This window comes from Microtus ochrogaster, chromosome 2, assembly GCF_000317375.1.
Source record: "Microtus ochrogaster isolate Prairie Vole_2 chromosome 2, MicOch1.0, whole genome shotgun sequence".
Lineage (NCBI taxonomy): Eukaryota > Metazoa > Chordata > Mammalia > Rodentia > Cricetidae > Microtus > Microtus ochrogaster.
This window is the reverse complement of record NC_022010.1, coordinates 60,830,364-60,849,288: the sequence shown is the minus strand read 5'-3', so window position 1 is coordinate 60,849,288 and position 18,925 is coordinate 60,830,364. Positions and strand designations below refer to the sequence as shown.

General features: G+C 37.2%; 1 protein-coding gene and 1 pseudogene across 9 annotated transcripts in view; one reads left to right on the top strand and one right to left on the bottom strand.

Annotated features, from left to right (window-relative positions):
• The window catches only part of Bbx (BBX, HMG-box containing), a 248,788-nt gene that overhangs the window by 149,845 nt on the left and 80,018 nt on the right, over window positions 1-18,925 (top strand). For 8 of the 9 annotated variants that reach the window (XM_005345050.3, XM_026786246.1, XM_026786230.1 and 5 more), the window contains 2 exons: window positions 7,245-7,415; window positions 12,319-12,561. In XM_005345050.3, coding sequence (XP_005345107.1) covers window positions 7,254-7,415; window positions 12,319-12,561 — 405 coding nt within the window. In that variant the 5' untranslated portion in view covers window positions 7,245-7,253. The remainder of the gene's footprint in view (window positions 1-7,244; window positions 7,416-12,318; window positions 12,562-18,925) is intronic. The other variant, XM_026786253.1, reaches the window with a different exon arrangement.
• On the bottom strand, window positions 915-1,419 carry LOC106144211 (annotated as a pseudogene).

Here is an 18,925-nt window from a genome sequence, read left to right as displayed (position 1 = left end):
TTTCGTGATTTGAAAGCTCACTGTTATTATAGACTTGGCAATTTCTGCATAGAATTTTCTTCCTGATGTGTTGTGAACATTCACCTTTTCCCTTAAAGGAAGAACTTCACAGCTTCTCTTTCACATAGACTTTTCATATCTGAGTTGCTAACATTGCTACTCACTCACTCATACCTTTTCTGGAGTCATTATTAAAATGAAAGTTGATTGGAAGAGGTGGGCCCTCCCGAGTCTGGCTGTGTATGATGTCTGGGGTAGCTACCAAGTGGACTAATACACAGGTAGTGTCACTGAACCAATGCCTGGTTTGTATCCAACTGAATGACACACTATTTCCTCATGCTACTTTGAATGGTTTATAACTTAAAAATAGTTTATTTCTCTAATTTTTCTCTGTAATTTTTCAGAGTATACTTGACCACAAGTAACAGAAACTAGGGAAGTGAAACTGGGATCAAAGGAAGCTTGGAGTGAAGGGTGTGTTGGGCTTTGATTCAGGGCTCCCACACTAAGGTCTTGGAAAGGAGGGGCTATTTGACAGCAGTCTTTAAGGATGAGTAACAACTTAGACAGAAAATGGGATTTCAGGCTAAAAAGGAGCAATGCTTCAAGGTTGGGATATTTGTTGGCCTCTACAGAAGTCAGCCTCCTGTGAAAGACTAAGAGAAGACTGGTTCAGTTTATGCACTAGTAATAGAACTGCTACTTCACAGTTGCTTTTTTGCTGCAGAGTAGAGAAAGATGTGAAGCATCCCCATCTTCATTCAGGTTACAATGTGTGTTGCTAACATAGTTCATGAGCCTCCCCTATCTTCTCCTGTGTCTGAGGTTCCATCCCTAGGATAGGGATAGCGTTTTATTAGACATCAGGAAAGTTAAAAGGACTCTGTGCTGCCGAAATAATTTTTTTTGATTTAATAAAGTTTTATTTTTCCAAATGTACAGCTGATTGAACCTGTTCGTGCATCTTCACCAGCAGCTGGGGTATCTCCACCCTTTGTGTTTCTGGTGTAAATTACTTGGGCTCTGTGCTTTGAAACCAGCTTGATAAGCCCTTTACTAAGGAGCTCCTGAAGAGCTGCCCTGGCCAAGGAACTGCGAATCTTCAGTCTCTCAGAGACCATGGCTGGAGTAATAAGTTTATAGTTGGGAACTTCCTTACAGAGTTTGTCGTATGTAGCCTTGTCAAACAGGACTAGATTTTGAGTTTGTCCCGAACTTTGCCTTTGGACCACTTCTTCTTTTTGGCCTTGCCACCGGACTTACTTACTTGGTCTTTGTCTTATTTGGCCGACTTTCCGGCATCTTTCTTCTTCTTGTCATCCTTGGGCGTCATGATGAAGTTAGGAGAGTGGCGACGACCACTGCAGCCTCCCTAAGATGTCGGGAAAAAAGGAAGCCCGGCTCGCCAACAGTCCCAGAAACGTCCCCGAAATAATATTTTAAAGAAGGATGTGTACTGATGGTCTGCGCTGTAAGACAAGGTGATAAAGACTGAGAGGATCTTTTTCAAACATACTGTCTTTGACTCCAATCAGACAAGGAAAGGATACCTCTCCTTTTTCAGTTTTGAGATTGGAGATACTGTCTGCAGGCATGTGGACTACAAGTGAGTGGCAGAAGCCTGACTTTTCTAAGCAGAACCTTAGACTATTGGTGAGTGGGTAGATGCTGCCTGTTAAAACTGTACTGTCTCTCTGGGGTGTGGAAGGAAGTGGTGTGCTGTGCTGACACTGAAGGAGAGCCTCTGGTCAGTGTCCTGGGCACTGTTAGCAAACTACTGTTGAGTTTTCTCAGGAGGGGACCTGTGTGGTGACTAACTTCACAAGTCATTGACTACAGAGGGGGACATCTATTTGAGGCCTGCTAATAGTAAATCTATTTTCCCTCCATTATTTTCATTGACTGTCTTTAGTGTTGTTGTTGTTGTTGTTGTTGTTGTTGTTATTGTGGAGTTTTGCTCATGAGGCATGTCTTAAGTGAATAAGTTTGAAGAACACAGTTAACTGAAGTTCTCTGCACCATGTAAAATTGTCAGTGAGGGATTTGGAGAGATTGTTAAGCATTAAGAGCCCTTACTACTCTTATAGAGGCCTTAAGTTTGGTTCCCAGCACCTCACCTACAACTTCAGCTACAGGCAATCCAGTATTCTCTTCTGGCTTCTATGGGCAGCTATACTTGTGCAAATATACGTACCTACCCATCTACACATATACACATAAGTGAAAGTAAGAAAATATTTTTAAAATATTCAGTACAGTGAGTACACCCATAGAAAATACACTGGTGACATTGCTTTTTGTAATATTAAATAACTATTCCGTGTTTTGCATAGAGGTCTTCATTCACTTGGCAGCCTCAGCAGCAACATTTTGTTCTCATTTAGTCTTGCAAGTACTGAGCCCATTGATCAAGTAATCTACCATTGATTGTCTTACAGTCATAAAGGATAGAATAACTCCTGTTTGAATGAAAGTTTTTGGTCGCTTCATTTATTGCATATAGATTGCCAGCTGAATTGTTCTCATTTGAGAAACAGCAGATAGATAGATAGATAGATAGATAGATAGATAGATAGATAGATAGATAGATAGATAGATAGATAGATAGAATTGCTATTCTCTCACTGTCAAAATTAATAAAATTTCCACCTTCTTGTTGAAGATCAGTGGTAGCATCTCAGACTTATGTCTTCTTTGCCTTTGTCTTTCCTACTTCTTTTGATTCTTCTCTTTATTTCTTACTGCTTTTGAGAATTACAGTCAGGATCATCATTATCCCCTATGGTTTTACCTTCTTTTTGTGGTTTGAAAATAGATGATAGGAAATTAAAATCTAGCTTGTTTTATTAGATAGTTATTATAACTGTAAATTATTGAAGTGTCCAGTTCACAGTTGGAGGTGTTTTACACCTTTAGATTACACTTTCCTGATTCTTCCATCTGAGATGCACTACCTGAAGTTCACTTTTTCTTATTTTCATCTCTCATGAGTGCCGAAATTAAATGTCCTGCTTTGTTTCTGACATTGTGCTGGGGTTGCTGGCCCTATTTTCCTCCACTCCAGGTGGCTGTTGGTTTTCACCCACCACAGGCCACCTTGGTCAGTGTGTCAGAGTTGGGCAGTTTTCATTCCCCTTTCTCACTCAGAAGAAGGATATCAGAATTCAGAGAAATAGAAGAGGTGGTGGTTATTGTGAAGTCACCATAGTATATAAAAACAGTGGATCACTGCCACAGTTAAGTACTGGGGTTTGTATAGCTGTTGATGCTTACACCTAACTGATTTCAGTACTTTGGTATGACAGGAGACAGACAAACAGACGACAATGTCCTGAACCATTATGAAAAGACTCGACAGTAGAGGGGGTGTATTTAAATTAATATAATTCACAGAAAAATGTGGTGAAATGCTCTTTGTGCTGACGAGGGAGGAGGACTTGATTGGGGGAAGGGGAAGGAAATGGGAGGCGGTGGCGGGGAAGAGACAGAAATCTTTAATAAATAAATAAATGGAAAAAAATAAAAAAACAAAAAAATGTGGTGAAATGGCCAATATAAATTCATTATGTGTATTTCTGTATGAAGAGAATTATTTTTGAAGTTATCAAAAAAAGGTACAGTGGGGACTGGAGAGATGGTTCAGTGGTTCAGCACTGGCTACTCTTCCAGAGGTCTTGAGTTTAATTCTCAGCAACCACATGGTGACTCTATAGTGGGATCTGATGCCCTCCTATGGCATAAAACCATACCTGCCAATGGAGCACTCATTCATATACATAAAATTTAACAAATCTTTTAAAAGAAGGTACAGTAGCCAAAGTCATATGAGTACTATATAAAAAAGAGTGAGAACAGGTAATGCAGGATGAGAATGAAGGTGATCTTTAAACTACATATACTAGCCACTAATTTGATTCTTAATATTCTATTTTATCTATGAATATTGGACTTATATATACACAGATATATGATAGACCTCTATTTGATTCAACCAGCCTCATAAATATTCAAGGAAGAAAAAACAAAACTCACATCTGTGCTTATCTTGTACAGGCTTCTCCTTGTTATTAATCCCCAAAATGTATGGTAGAGCAATGATTCACACAGTATTTACATCGTGTTAACATTATAAATAATCTAGAGATGACTGAAAGATGGGGAAAGATACTTCTGTATGTTACTCAGCTTTATGTCACTGGCAAAATAAGATCAAGTTAGAAGATGGAAAGATCATTTGGTCATGCTCAGGCTGTGATCACTGACCTCATTACTTTGTGCCTGTAGTGGTGGTACAGTACACAGTGGTAGGGGGCAGAAGACGCTGCTCACCCTACTGCAGTCAGGAAGCAAAGAAAGATGAAGGGGTAGGGTCCCCACATCTCCTTCAAGAGCATTCTTTCAAAGATTATCTTTTTCTACCAGCCTGTAAAGTTCCACCTCCCCACGGTACCATGAGCTGGGGATCAGACCTTCACAACATTGAGCTTTTGGGAATATTTAAGATCCACATAAAACAGTGTGCTTGTGTAAAATACTATACTATTTTATGAGAGATTTTGGCATCGTAGGATTTTAGAATCTGTGAAGGATACTGGAACATATGTTTGTATGTACAATAAATGCTTATATGTAAAACTAATAGTATAATGTAATTCACAAGTCTGGGTACTAAATTCATTTTTCTAAAGGCACTGACAATACTTTGCTTTCTCCAATTGATTAAATGCCCAACTGTATAGTTTCCCATTGATTTCTTTTACTATTAAATTATGTGTTATCTCATAAAATATTGGGTCCCAAATATGGGTTTAATTACCACTCAGACAGCTTATTCTGAATGATTAATAAACCGCAGAAGCAACCATTTTCTTTACTTTCTGTATGGCAAGGGTCTTTTTGGAAATTGGGCTCCTGTGCCAAGCTTTATTTGTAGATAAAATTGGAGTTGTTAAATGGCCTATCAATTCACAAGAAATCTAATTTTTTTTATTAAGAGTATGCCAGATAACTTGTTCTAGTCGAGTTTTCAATAACTGCTTGTGTTCCTAAAGCAGCCACACGAGTCATACAATTCATTCAGCAGAAGTTCTTACTACAAAAGCCACAGGGACACTGTGTTGCTTCCTCCTCCTCTCCCTCCCTTTCACTTTCTCTTTTCTTTCCTACTCCTTCTTTCCTCTCTCCCTTCCCCCTCCCAGTTCTCTCACTTTCTTCAGCTTGCTTTGTTTTTGGCTTAGTGGTAGACGGATGTCTACTTTATGAAGGTATTTTTTTATCAAAATAAAAATTTTTATTTTATTAAAACACATATTTTATTGCTATCTTCAATGAAAGACTTATTTCACTGTCCATCAGCAGTGAGCTGGTTAAATAAACTGCATTGTAGTCATATTTTGTTACACCATTTTTATCAGATTGAACAAGATATGTTAATCTAATAGAAAGGGCATGATGTATACAACTTTGGAACCATGGAGATGGCTCGGTGGGTAAAGGCTCTTACACGTAAGCCTAATGATCTGAGTTGATTGCTAGAGTCTGTATGGCGGAAGGAAGAACCAACCCCTACAAGCTGTCTCTCACTACCCCACCACATACACAAATACGAGAATTTAAAGGGTGCTGAATGATGTAGTTCCTAAGACTATTATAATTGGTTAAGGTATTCATAAGAAGTTAGAGAGAGGCAGTGATTAACGGAATAGCAAAATGGGCTTGAGTCTGTGTGGAAATTTAGTATGGGTAAAAGTGTCATTCTTGGGAAGTGAGGAGAAATCTAGATTCTTTAAGAAATGGTACTGGTACAGTTGGCTAACTATTTACAATAATTGAGTAAACTAGATCCCTACTTTCCTACTTTTATTAAAGTGTTTCAGTGTCTAAGATGAAGTCATACAAGTTCTAAGAGAAAACACTAGTGGGTAGCTCTTGGCTTTAAAGTAAGTAAAGCCTAAGTGTGATTCAAAATCCAGAAATACAGAAGATGGATGAGTTTGCTCGTGCTGTGTTATTTACAAGATCTGAGAACAGGATGGGATCTTGATGCTTTATGTGCATGGACCCAAGACTGTTTCAACATGGTGTCTAAAGTTCAGTGGCATTATATTGCATGCATTGGATTAGCCGGAATATCCATGGAGTGAGATGAGGAAGTGTGTTTGTTCATAATTGTCAGCCTGTGTCCCCGAACCACCTAATGTTTGGTAGCATTTCCCTAGAGTGCCTGAGTTTTACGTGAATATATACGAATAGTAATCTGTATTTTATATAAAATGAGTGAGAAATTATAAATCAGAAAAAATGAGAGCATATAAGAAAGTACTTAGTTAACTTTTAGGTTCTAGGGTTGGTCATGTTGCAAAATGACATACATGCTGTTACAACCTACAATACTTTTATCAACTTTTTTCAAGTCATTAAAAACTAATGGAGAATTGAGGATCTAAAGGATAGTGTGTCACAATTATAACCTGATTCTCTCTTAATTTTTTAAGCCAATTATGCATTTAAAAATTGTAAAGATATCATTTTTTTTCCTTTTTAAATCAGGCTGCATGTATGCTAGAGAGATGGGGGAAAAAAGCCTGCGCTTGTTTTATTTGATTGTAGACAGGTGACAGGGATCACTCTGCTTTGTGACCCACAGTGTGTTCATGCACCAAATGCTTGGAAATTGCACAGGTTTTGAAAAAATGTATTTTATTGTATAAAATAGTTTTATTTTAAACCTAAACCAAGTATCAAGTGACTCTTAGAAAACACTTATTTAATATTGCAAGTACATATTTATCTTAGTATAGAATGCAAATTCACTTGAAAAGTAATAGTCATGACAGAACGTGTAGAGGACCCCTCTCAGAATCCCTCTGCTCTCCCAAATGTCGTCTTTCATCAAGTCTTGTGTTAGGAGAGTGTGAGACTCTATTCTGAATAAATATGAACAGGTTAATGTAACTGGTAATCACCTAATAGCTTATTTAGGTTTTAAGTTTTGGAGTTATGGAGTGGAAAGAAGCAGACTTATTAAGGCAAAATTTTTAGCTCAATTTAGCCCATTAAAATGAATGCATGATTATGTACTTATGATTCTCACTGAATCCAGTAAGTGCCTAAGCTGATATATAATTTAGAAATTAAAATTATAACCCAATGAAAGCTAACTGGACAAAATTAAGTAATTTTAATCAAACTGACTTTGGTTCATATTCACATTCTCTCCATCTTTTGCACTCCTGCCCCAGGTCACAGTGATGAAAGGCAGTAATAGAAATCAAGAACATTCATCAGAAGGAGAAGGGGCTGGAAAACGACCAAAACGGAAGTGTCTTCAGTGGCATCCGTTGTTAGCCAAGAAACTTCTTGATTTTTCAGAAGAGGAGGAAGAAGACGAGGAAGAGGAAGATATTGATAAAGTAAGCCTTCCATTAAACCATAGATATCTCAAGTATATACTTAGGCATGAATCATTTTCTAACATAATTTTATGTCTTCTAGGACTCCTAAATTTAACTTTCATTGTTCCTTCTCAGTTTAGAGTAAAAAGGATTCCTTTTCTAGGAATTCTATCAACTCACTGTGATAACAGAGATGCAGATGGGGCTCTTGATGAAGCTTAATGTCCTCACTTGGTTCCCCTGTCTTTGCTTCCAGCCCAGCCTTGCCTCTTGTTGTTAGACCATTTCAGAGATGTTCTTAGTCTTCATTGCTGTGGCCCTTGTTGTATCTGACTGTACTTAATCCCCTCCCCGAAGTCTCTGTGGCCACATTTCTTCCAAGTTCTTTTCTGGAACATCCCTTTCCTATGTATGAACAGTTAGCTCTAGGACTTAGTATAACTGACTTTTCATTATTTCAGTAAAGAACTACATCCTTGAAGACTTGGGGCCAAGACGTTGTATTTTAAAGTTGGGATTTCTTCATAGCACTCATAAATATTTGCCCTGTGGTTTTAGCTGTGCACTTGTTTTGTCCTCTCTTCTGCCTCAGAAACAAGTATGGTGCCTGGCTCATAGCAGAAACACAAGTGTGTGTGTGTGTGTGTGTGTGTGTGTGTGTGTGTGTGTGTGTGTGTATGCTGAGTGGAGGGACAAAAAGCATGTATTTGTCACCACAGATGGCTTTGGTGTTTTTCAGGCTGTTGACATTTACTCACCATCTTTTTAATAAAAACAAACATCTAGCAGAACTCATCTTTTTATGAGGAGTGAGCTCATTCTCACTGTAAGCCATAATATCGACATTAATCTGCTCACGAGACATGTTTCAGTGCCCATTTAATTTCAAGATTAGTTTTGGAAAGGGATCTTCAAATCATGGCACTCTTGTTTCAGGAAATTGCTGACTTTATGCTTCGTTTGACTTTTCTGATTCATTTGCTCTGTTGATTACTTGGTCCTTGAGGTTGGCTCCTCTTTCCATGACAGCATCCCCTTCTATTTATACAGCTTCCTTCACCTCCGTTCCTTCCTGATTTTTTCAGTTGATTTTCATATATTACTTTACCCTCAAATATTCATGCTCATATCTGGGTGTACAGTTTGGGAGACTGAGTCAAGAGGATTAAGAATTTGAGGCTAGCTTTGTAGTAAATCTTGTCTCAGCAAACAAAAGTAATTTGTTTCTGAGCTTGTAATCTTGATCTCTGTCTCCATCCTGGATTTTTATCCTGAACTCTGAGCTCATATTTCAGACGGTCTCTCTGTCGGTCTGTCCCTCTGTCTGTCTGTCTGTTGCGCTCTCTCTCTCTCTCTCTCTCTCTCTCTCTCTCTCTCTCTCTCTCTCTCTCTGTCTATCTGTCTATCTGTCTGTATCTATCTGTCTGTCTGTCTGTCTATTTAGTTTGTGTGTATTCAAAACTAAGTTTCTACTTTTCTCCTCCAAATCTTCTATATTTTCCCTTTCTCAATAAAGGCCACTGCAACATTTTCATAATACTTATTTCATCTAATTTTCCCCAAGCTTCTCCTCTTTCCATCCATCTATCCACAAATTTTTTCAGATGTTCCTTTTATAACACGTTTTCTATGTGACCCCTTTTATTTTTTTTTGCGACCCCTTTTTAATATCTCTTTTGAACTCTGTTTGTGCAAGCCACCACCATTTCTAGCAGAGATTATTTTATTTCTACCCTCATCCTGCTTCCATGCTTCATTTGAATTGTCTGTTCTGCAGAAAGCAGTCACAGGGATCCTTTGAGAATGGAAGGCCAGTCATGTCACCTCCCTCCTTAACAAGGGCAGGGATTTTTGTACTCCCTGTTCTGTTAGAACAGGGCCTGGAGCATGGCAAGTCCCAGTAAATAGTTGCTGAGTGAAAGATTAAAGTCATTAGATCCTTTTATTCTGTCTTAGAGATGTTCCTGTCCCCCTTTATTCTTAGAAATTTTGCTCATGTATAACTCAATCATTATCCCACTGGCCGGTGTCCACCTAGCTAACAATAGCTACTTCAAATGCGGACTATCCATCACTATTTATTCTGCCTTTCCCAGGATCATTTTCAATTTTCAAACCGATTTAAATGCCAATCACTCTTGGTTTTATCTTGAATATTATTTCTGTTCTCATATCTTATTCCTGTTCCTCTTGTCTGGATTTCTGCTATCTCTTTTTTTCTGGACATTGGAAATAAACTTTTAATTAACTTCTCAAGGTTTGGTTGCTTGTGATTTAATTCAAAAGAACTTGTGGTGTGCAGTACCAGCAGCAGCTCTTTGTTTAAAATACAAATGTCTCTTGCTTCAGAAATTTACTTAAGGCTCTACATTTATTTTAGGTACTTGTCTTGTTACTGCAACAAAACACCTGACCAAAGCAACACAAGTTCCAGGGCATGTAGTCTGTCATAGCAAGGGAAACACAGCAGCAGTGGTAGGAGGCAGCTGTCCCAAGCTCACAGTCACGAGAGAACATTAGATGTGTTCTGCTCCCTTCCTCCTTTTGTTCAATCTGGGATTACAGCTCAGAATCGCTCCACCCAAATTCTAGGGTGCATCTTTCCATCTCATTTAACCTAACCTAAGAAAGTCCTTAAACAGAGATGTCCAGAGATTTGTTTCTATAGTGATTCTAAATCCTGTCCAGTTGACAGAACCATCATATCATTGCATCTAGCTTAGGTACCTGTATTTAAGAGATGCTTGGTAAACTAAAGTCAGCTGTTTTTTATCCTCATTTTCTTTGGTTTATAAATTTGCTCACTTTTCATTTGATTAATTTAATGAAATAGCTATAACATTAGTAGTAGTTAAGGATTTTTTGTGACAGTTTGTTTCAAATCAGTAGCTGGTGTATGGGTTTAAATGCCCACTTATCAGCATGGCATAGCACATTGTTCCTGAAATGGTCCATATTTCTTATTTCCTTACTTGAAAAACCTTATCATCATTTTCTTGTACCATAGAACTATGTGTGGATGTTCGAATGAAGCTTCAGGCCCCAGTTCTTGCTTCTCCACACCTTCCAGCTGATCAGCCAACATGTTTTGATTCAGCTTTCAACACCTTTATTTACAAGAGGGTTATCAGCGCATTGCTTTGTAATTTATTTGTCTATATGTACTTACATAATGAATTTTAGTCCTATCTTTTCCTTAGCTTCATAGTTTCAAAATAACAAATAAATGTCCTTTGAAAATTCAGATAACTGCTAGTAATTATATATATAAAATGAAGAAAAAAATATGTACTCTTTATTTTCAAGTCATCCATAGTTTCAGGACTTTATTATTTATTTGACCACAATTGATGGCCAATTTGTTATATTTGCAATATTTACTTAAAAGTAGTAACTTGTGACTGACTGGTAAGATGGCTCAGAGGGTAAAGGAACTTACCATGCAAACCTGGCAACATAAAAATTAATGGAGAGCACCAAGTCAATGAAGTTGTCCTTTGGCCTTTACAAGCATGCTGTGTCAAGGGTACCAACCTCTTATCATACACACAAACACATATACTCTAATAATAATAATTTTTAAAATGGTAAATTTGAGTAAATATTTTCCTTCTACAGTTTTGTTAGCTGTTGCCTGGTAAATATCGTATAAAAGAGCACAGTTGCCTTCTAGTTTTGGTTCTAGCACGTCTTGAGAATTGGCTAGAAATATGAACTTTTAGGTCCCACTTCTGAGCCAAAGAATCAGAAACTTAAAGCCTAGCAAACTTTTTTTTTTTTTAAACAAGGCCCCAGAGAGTCCAGTCTACTGAGTATCAGAACTGCTGCCTTTCTGTGTAATGCAGACTGATGACTACCTTGAGCCTTCTTGGCTTTGATTGTAGAACAAGCAATGAAAGACATGACCTTACACAATCTGGATTTCTGTACACGACTGCATTTGTTTCTAGGAAAATCACAGAATTATACTTCAGTTTTAGAAATACTGCAGTCTCACTATTTCCTGAGATTCCGTGATGTGCTTCATGGAATGTAGTATAGCACTCATTTGCTGGAAGCATTACAAGAAGAGGAGAAAGACTAGACCATAGGACAAAGTGTACTAGGCCTGAGAATTACTGGATTCACAAGGGCAGTGAGTAGACAGATTCAGTTCTGTGTGGAAGTCCTTGCAGACATTGAACAGTGATAACAAAGTGCTTAGAAAAGAAAGATTTTAAAAATAAGGTGACTGCTTAAGCCTATGGGAATTTATCCTTATTGCCCTAACATCTTGGAAGATAAGACTGATGTTTACAGGATTAAAGATGCTTTATGAAGTTCTTTTAAACAATTATGTTAAATACTTTATGTAAGAAGCTCTTCTGTGTCATGTGCAAAAGTCTGGGTGTTTTGTATATTTGCTTTTAATTATATTTGCTTTCATGATAAACTTTCTCATGTTATTAACTTTCTTCAAAAAGTACCACTTCTTGAAGAGCAGAAAGAGCTAATATACATGTACTTTATGTGGATATAATTAATCTTGAGGCCCATAAACCACAAAATAATATTTTGTTCACTTAGCAATTGGCTAAACGTTAATACCAGATGAGTTGGCCTCTGTAGTTATAAAGGTAAATAAAAGACTTTTATCCCCAAACGGTTCACTCTTTAATGAGAGAAAAAAGGTAAGCAGTATCAACACAATGTAATACATGGTGTAATAGAAATACACACAGATTGCCATAGAAACTAAACAGGACACATGTAAGTTAGTTATCATCCACCAAGAGTAGTCAATGATTTTTTAAAAAATTACTTTTTCAGTTTCTTAGATGTTTAAATAGAGCTAAGAAAAAATACAAATCAAAAACTGATTGCTAAATCAAAATAGTTTGAGCTGTGTTAAGTATATGACTTTTGCTTTGGTTGGTGATAGGTTCATCTTCTTGAGGCGGATGGCCTAGAGCAAGATGTTGGTGAAACTGAAGATGATGAGTCACCAGAGCAGCGAGCTCGGAGACCAATGAATGCATTTCTTTTATTTTGCAAGCGTCATCGCTCTCTAGTCCGACAGGAACACCCAAAGCTTGATAACCGAGGTGCTACCAAGATACTAGCTGATTGGTGGGCTGTTCTTGATCCAAAGGAAAAGCAGAAATATACAGACATGGCCAAGGAGGTAGGTTGCAAGGACAAGGTGTGACAGTGATTATGGACACCCAGTTCTGTAACTCTTCCACAGCAAATCCGCAGCAGCCATTGCTGACACTGTCATCTTCTGTTGTCATCAAATGCCATTGTAAAGATGACAACCTCAGGTTCGGTTTTTCTTATCATATCACAGGAATATATTATGATCACATTATGATGTTAAATAACTAGTGTGTGTGTGTGTGCTTGTGTGTGTGCTTGTGTGTGTGTGGTCTCAGATTTTTAAAACAATTACCACAATAAGAAAGTTGGACAAAGATTTGTATGCCTTCTAAACTCTGTTGTGTTTTGAATAAAAACAATTTTTGTAAACACTTTTTGTAAACACAATTGTTAAGAGAGATGCTTTGACTTGTTTCTGTTCTGAAAAATATTGCAGCATGAAGATTTAAAACTAATATATGGATGAATGACAATAGAACAGGGTGTACTGTGACGTATGCATGCTCGCAAAAACTGTGAACAATAATAACTGGTGAGAAACATTTCCACATGGGAAGAATATTAAGAAAGGTGGCACATTCATTCCAAAATGATAGCAGTAACCAAATGTCTTCAAAAAGTTCTGTACTATATTTGTTTCTACATTAATATGGGATCAATAACGATCATTGTCCACATCTATTATGAGTGGACTTAGTTCTAAATGAGGCATAGGTACTGTATTGTGGTTAAGTCTGAAAGGAATAGTTCTAATATTATTTCCTTAGAGTTTCAACTTGCAAAACATTTTCATTCATGAAAATCCCTGCCACCCCATTAACTTCTGAGGAGAAAAAAATGAACCAGCAGGGGATAAAATAATGTAATTTCAAGATATTTTATTAGACATCTCAGTATGTGGAAAAATAATGCCTTCACTTGACATGGTTTTATTAAGTTGTTTAATAAGGAATCCTCCAACATAAAAATTTCTTTAAAAACATACAGGGAAATTTGAATCCAGAGTATATGACTAGTGTTGCTGTGTAATTAATGATCGCAGAAGGCTTTAGGAATTTACTAATTGTTCAAGATAGACTTTTAACTGTGCTGGGCCTCTATAAAATTTAAAATCAATTACAGCAACTTAGGCGATTTTAAATGTTCCAATAGATTTCCACAAGCCTAACAGTAATTAACAATAAACTCTTCTCATTAAATAGGTTTATATCCTTTCATACTCATGCTTATATGATAAAGTAAACAATTATCTGGAGCCTCACAGTGAGCTGGATGTGCTTCCTATAATTAAACGCTTGAGTTTGATTTTGGACAACATGCAGCATATTGCCAATATAGTGTTTGCCTCTTCTTAAATACAGTTAATTTACAAACCCAATAGGTGGCCACTTTTAAGAGGAGGACCTATTATTTTTGCACAGGAAATTTTTTATTAATTACTTAATTAGCTTCACAATATTTGCCATTGTGGTACTATAATGAAATCTATTTAGGTAGCCCCCTGCAGCCTACAAGTGGAAACCAGAATGTTCCACGTTGCATCTTGCTTTGTTTATAGTTACTCATATAAAATATTGTCTCATTTCTACTCCATAGTCTAATCGATTCAGCTACTTCCCAAATTATCACACAATTGGTCTCTGGTGGTTATTTCTTTCAGCTTATTTACTTAGTGTTTCACAGTTACATTAAAGTGCATGTAATTGTGCTGAAGCCTTTTTTTGTTAATATTGCAGCCTTAATTGGAATGACAGTTCAGTCAGCCAATGCTTATTAAGAAGTTCCAGTAGTCAGATTTTATGGTAGTTGGTAGTGATACAAAACTAGACACAAAGAAGCCTCTGGTCCCCAAGCCCGGGTGGTTTCGAAAACTACTTCAGGTATAACTTTTCAACTTTGAACCCTCAATTTTGAATATTTTACTAAACACATGACATTCTTTCAGCACATGTGTGAATAGGAATGCTTTACATTTATTTGCTATCTGAATCCTTGCCTTTATTAAAGTGAGAATAGTTTACCCACAGGGATAGCCTGAGAATGTGTCCTGAGGCATTTTGGTTATTGTGCAAGCATCGTGGTTTATTTACCCAACTAATACCTTTTACTGCACAAGGCTCTGCAGTCTTAGGAGACCATTATTGTGGCATGTAGTTGACTAGAACATTAGTATATAGTTTGTACTTTTCTCTTTCTGATTTTAAAAGAAGCATATCTTTAAAAGATGAAGTAGCAATATAATTTTTCTTTTTCTATTCATGACAAGTCTAGGTTTCTGTGAAGGAAGTACAGATTCATATTTCCCCCTCCTCAACTCTGTATAGATTAGCAGCACTTCTCCCCTGTGCTCTGTACAGGTTATAACTCCCCAATACTGGTTAACAGCACTTCTCCCTGTGCTCTGTACAGACTAACCCCCTCCACAAACACACACACACACACCAGGTACTGAAAAAGTTAGCACCATGCTTTGCTGAACTCTGACCTGGTTGTATGTTGTAATTTCTGCCTGCTGTTGAGGGAAGACCCAACTCTAACAACTAAGTATGGAGGGAGTTCCTTCAGCTCCTCATGGTGGATATGATTATAAGAAAAAAATGTGTGTTAGGGGACTCTTTGGTCAAATTTCAGATAATTTTCTGTATAATCAGTCAACTGATCTGGTAGATTTTGCTTCATATATTTGTAGCAGCAGAATCTGTCTTTGGTTATTCAAGTGTTCACAGAATGTCTATTCTAGAATCTCACCAGAATCGCCATCTCTTTTCATTGTGCAGATCTAGACTGAAAATAATAACTAGAAACACTAGTAGACACTGAGTTAGTACTCCAAATACAACTAAAATTAAATAAATGGAGAAAATGTTTCATTAATATTAAGGTACATTGTAGATCAAATGTCCATTTATGTAATGATCTGGAAAGCATTTATTGTTTGAGACCCCATTTTAAAGCATTAACATAATAGATTATTGTCTTTTGTTATATAATAATACCATTGTCAGATATAAAGGAGGTAAAAAACGGTGACAGAGGGTATGCATTTAGTGACAGTACTGAATAACAAAAGAAGCAGCAATTTCTTTTTTGTTATTCTAACAAAATACAATAGTGGTTAGGGCCAGGAAAAGGGTGTCAGCATTACTGAATGCCTTCTATCAGTGCAGAACTCTCTGTAAAGCAAATTTACAATAGATTATTTAATCAGCTGGAAATTTGTAGGAAAAGTTGAAGGCCATAGGGTGAATTTTGATTTTCATAGAATTTTGAACATCAGTATTTTAGCAAAAGTCTAGATATGTGTGAGAATTTTTCATCAAAATCTTAGGATCAATAATCTGTGATTGATGCTCCTGGAAGATAAATGAGCTTCCCTCTCCCCTCCAACCTGGCCCTGGATGTCTGGATAGATGGGGCCTATCTCTTGAGGCCTTTCGCTCCTGTGATGATGGATTTTGTCCACCTGGTTGACCTACATGGCAATTATTACACTTGGCTATTTGCTCCAGACTGTATACCAGGTCTCCCAGCATTACTTCTTTTCCCTGCCTCCTTTGTAATCTCTTTTCTAGTAACCTTGTCATAACAAATGACAAGCTTTTCCTGTGTCTCTTAAAAGCTGAATCAGATCAAATGATTGATGAAGGACCAAGTTCCAAGGACATACAGGCATCTTTGCTCTCCGAGGCTGCTCTTGCCTCTGAACTTTCTTGCAGTCCATAATTTGTATTGGTTTGGTGTTTTCTGTAAATAAATTTATGTGTTTTTTTTTCCTCAGTCATTCACAATTTTAGCCCTTCTGAGCAGTATATACTTGACTAGGGGTCTAGTGTTGTATCTCAGCAATAAGATGGGTACTAAGTATGTCTGAGGCTCTGGGTTCAAGGTTCAATCTCCCAACAACAAACAAAAGCTAAAAAGTAAAAATGTTATGTGTGTGTATTGAACATTTATATTGAGTTAAGAGTCTGCACAATTCATATTGTGATTTAGTTAGAGTATTATCCTTCATAGTAAATTGTCTAAAGCATCCCCCATATTCCAGGCCTTTCTCTTGCACTCATAGGAAACTTGCTGTTCTGTAGACCCGTCGCAAAACCCATTTTTCATGCTTGAGTTAGGACAAGGATTGTAGACCATGTGTAAACAGAAATGCTTGTGAGGTAAATTGTGGATTGGAAGCAGCATGAGAGGAGGGACTCTGCTTGATTCCCCTCTTTCTGTTTCCAGTGTCTAAGAAGAGTGTCTTTGCAGTGAAGGTGCAGAGGATAGAGACAAAAGCATGAGAATGATTGTTGGTGCTGATTGTTGGTGCTTTATGCTATCTTCAGCACTATCATAAATTAGTGTAAGGCGGCCTTCATTAGTATAAACTGATAATTTATCAGGATGAGAGTATAATTTCCATTATACTTGATTTTTACTGAAACAGATCATTAAGTGATCCTTAGCAATGTTACTAGTTAAGGATGTGTCAAAAAACTGAATATGAAGAGAAGGGCACTCTCAAGGAGCAAGAGATTCGGGTACTAACGTCATTCAGCCTCTTTTACAGCTGGTGCTTTCTGCTTAGAAAATTTTACCTACCAAAAAAGAGATGATTTTATTTCTCATGATAAATTTATTAGTAAGTTTCTTTGAACGTTCAGTTACTGGCACACCTTCCACATGCACCTTTTATTGAGGCATGATAATGATGCATGTGTCTGCTCCTTGCCTTTTCACCCCTGCCTGCCATTTATCACTTTCTACCGTCAGACAACAGGCAGGGTTATTTGTCTGCCTCCACTTAATATGTAAATTCCCCATTTACAAGAATTCACTGTGGTAGTGTGTCTTCTTCTGTCAACTTTGATGTTTCCAAATTCATTCTGCTATACAGTTGTAAATTCATTTGGTGCCGGCCTAGTGTCTTATTTTACTTCTTTATTTTTACGAAAAATAGAACTAAACACTAGAGTGGTGGCTAAGTAGTTATAAGAGTCCTTGTGTTCTAGTGTTCCCAACACCCATACTGGGCTGCTTAAAACCATCTGTAACTACAGGTTACTGACGCCTCCAGTGTGCAAATACTCACACAGAGACACATACACATAATTCAAATAAAAGAAATCTTTTTGAATTAAAAGAGAAAAGTATTACTAGACTTTAGGGGCCTATGTGCTTTTTTACACACACACCCCTATATGTCAATAGGCAAACTTATATGTTATACATAAAATAATTTTAAAAAATGAGTTAAGATAGCATTGGGATAAATATCATTCATTGTTAATTAATACTACATTATTACCTACATTGTAGCTTTTATTTATATAGTGGGAGCATTGTTAAGATTAGGTATTCTTTCCTTATACCTTTCCTCAAAATAGTACCCTTTACCCCTTGTCTAAAAGCAACTTGGAGCTTAGAACACATTACCATTGTAAAAGGCAAGCCTGCAAGGATGAAAAAAATGTGTTAGATGGTCATGGGGATGTACGCCTATAACCTCAGTACTTGGGAGACTGAAGCAGAGAATTGTGAATTCAGAACCAGATTATATAACCAAATTGTTTCAAAAAATGTGCTAATAAAATAATCTGATAGTGATATTTAAAGAACACATAGGAAATATTTTTTTTTAATTAAACAGTATAGCTCTGGGAAGGTATGGACGTTAGGAAAGAGGTAGTGGATTTAGAAGAAGGGATAAAGGGAGGAAGCAACAAAAAAAAGGTGAGTGTAAATCTAAAGCTTGTGATGGATTGATTACAGCATGTCACATCAGAGCTTGTTCATAGCTGCCATCCTGTGTGCCCACTGAAAAATATTGACAGTTATGTTGCACATCGTAGATGGGGAAACTGGAGGGGATGTCCATCGGTTCCTAAGTGGAAATACAGCTTGAGCCCAGGTGCATCAGGCTTCCACTGCTCTTCTGCTTGCCCTGTGTCTAAGAGTAACCAGAAAGTTGGCCAGCTAGCCTGCTTTGTTCCCTTTCTACTTGGTCTTGGTTCCTTTTCTCATAATTGAGCATTTTACTTTGTGTTAGCCTTAAAGAACACTGAGACAGAGATTTACTTTTTGTAAAACTATTCTTAGCAGGGTAAGTTAACCAGTAAGGGCACAATCTGGCTGCTGGGCATGGTGTTAACTTGTGCTCTGAAATGTATACTAAAGTGTCCTTTGAAATAGGGGCTGGGGTCTGTAGAGACAGGGACTGAGGTTTGAATCCAAGCATTCATATGGAAGCTCATAATCACCTCTAGCTCCAGTTCCAGGGCATCCACTTCTCTCTTGTAGCCTCCATAGGCAAGTGATACCACATGTAGGCAAAACAGCTATTTGGAAAAAAAAAATTCACACATGTACACACAATTTTTAAAACTTTAAGAGAAGAAATTGGT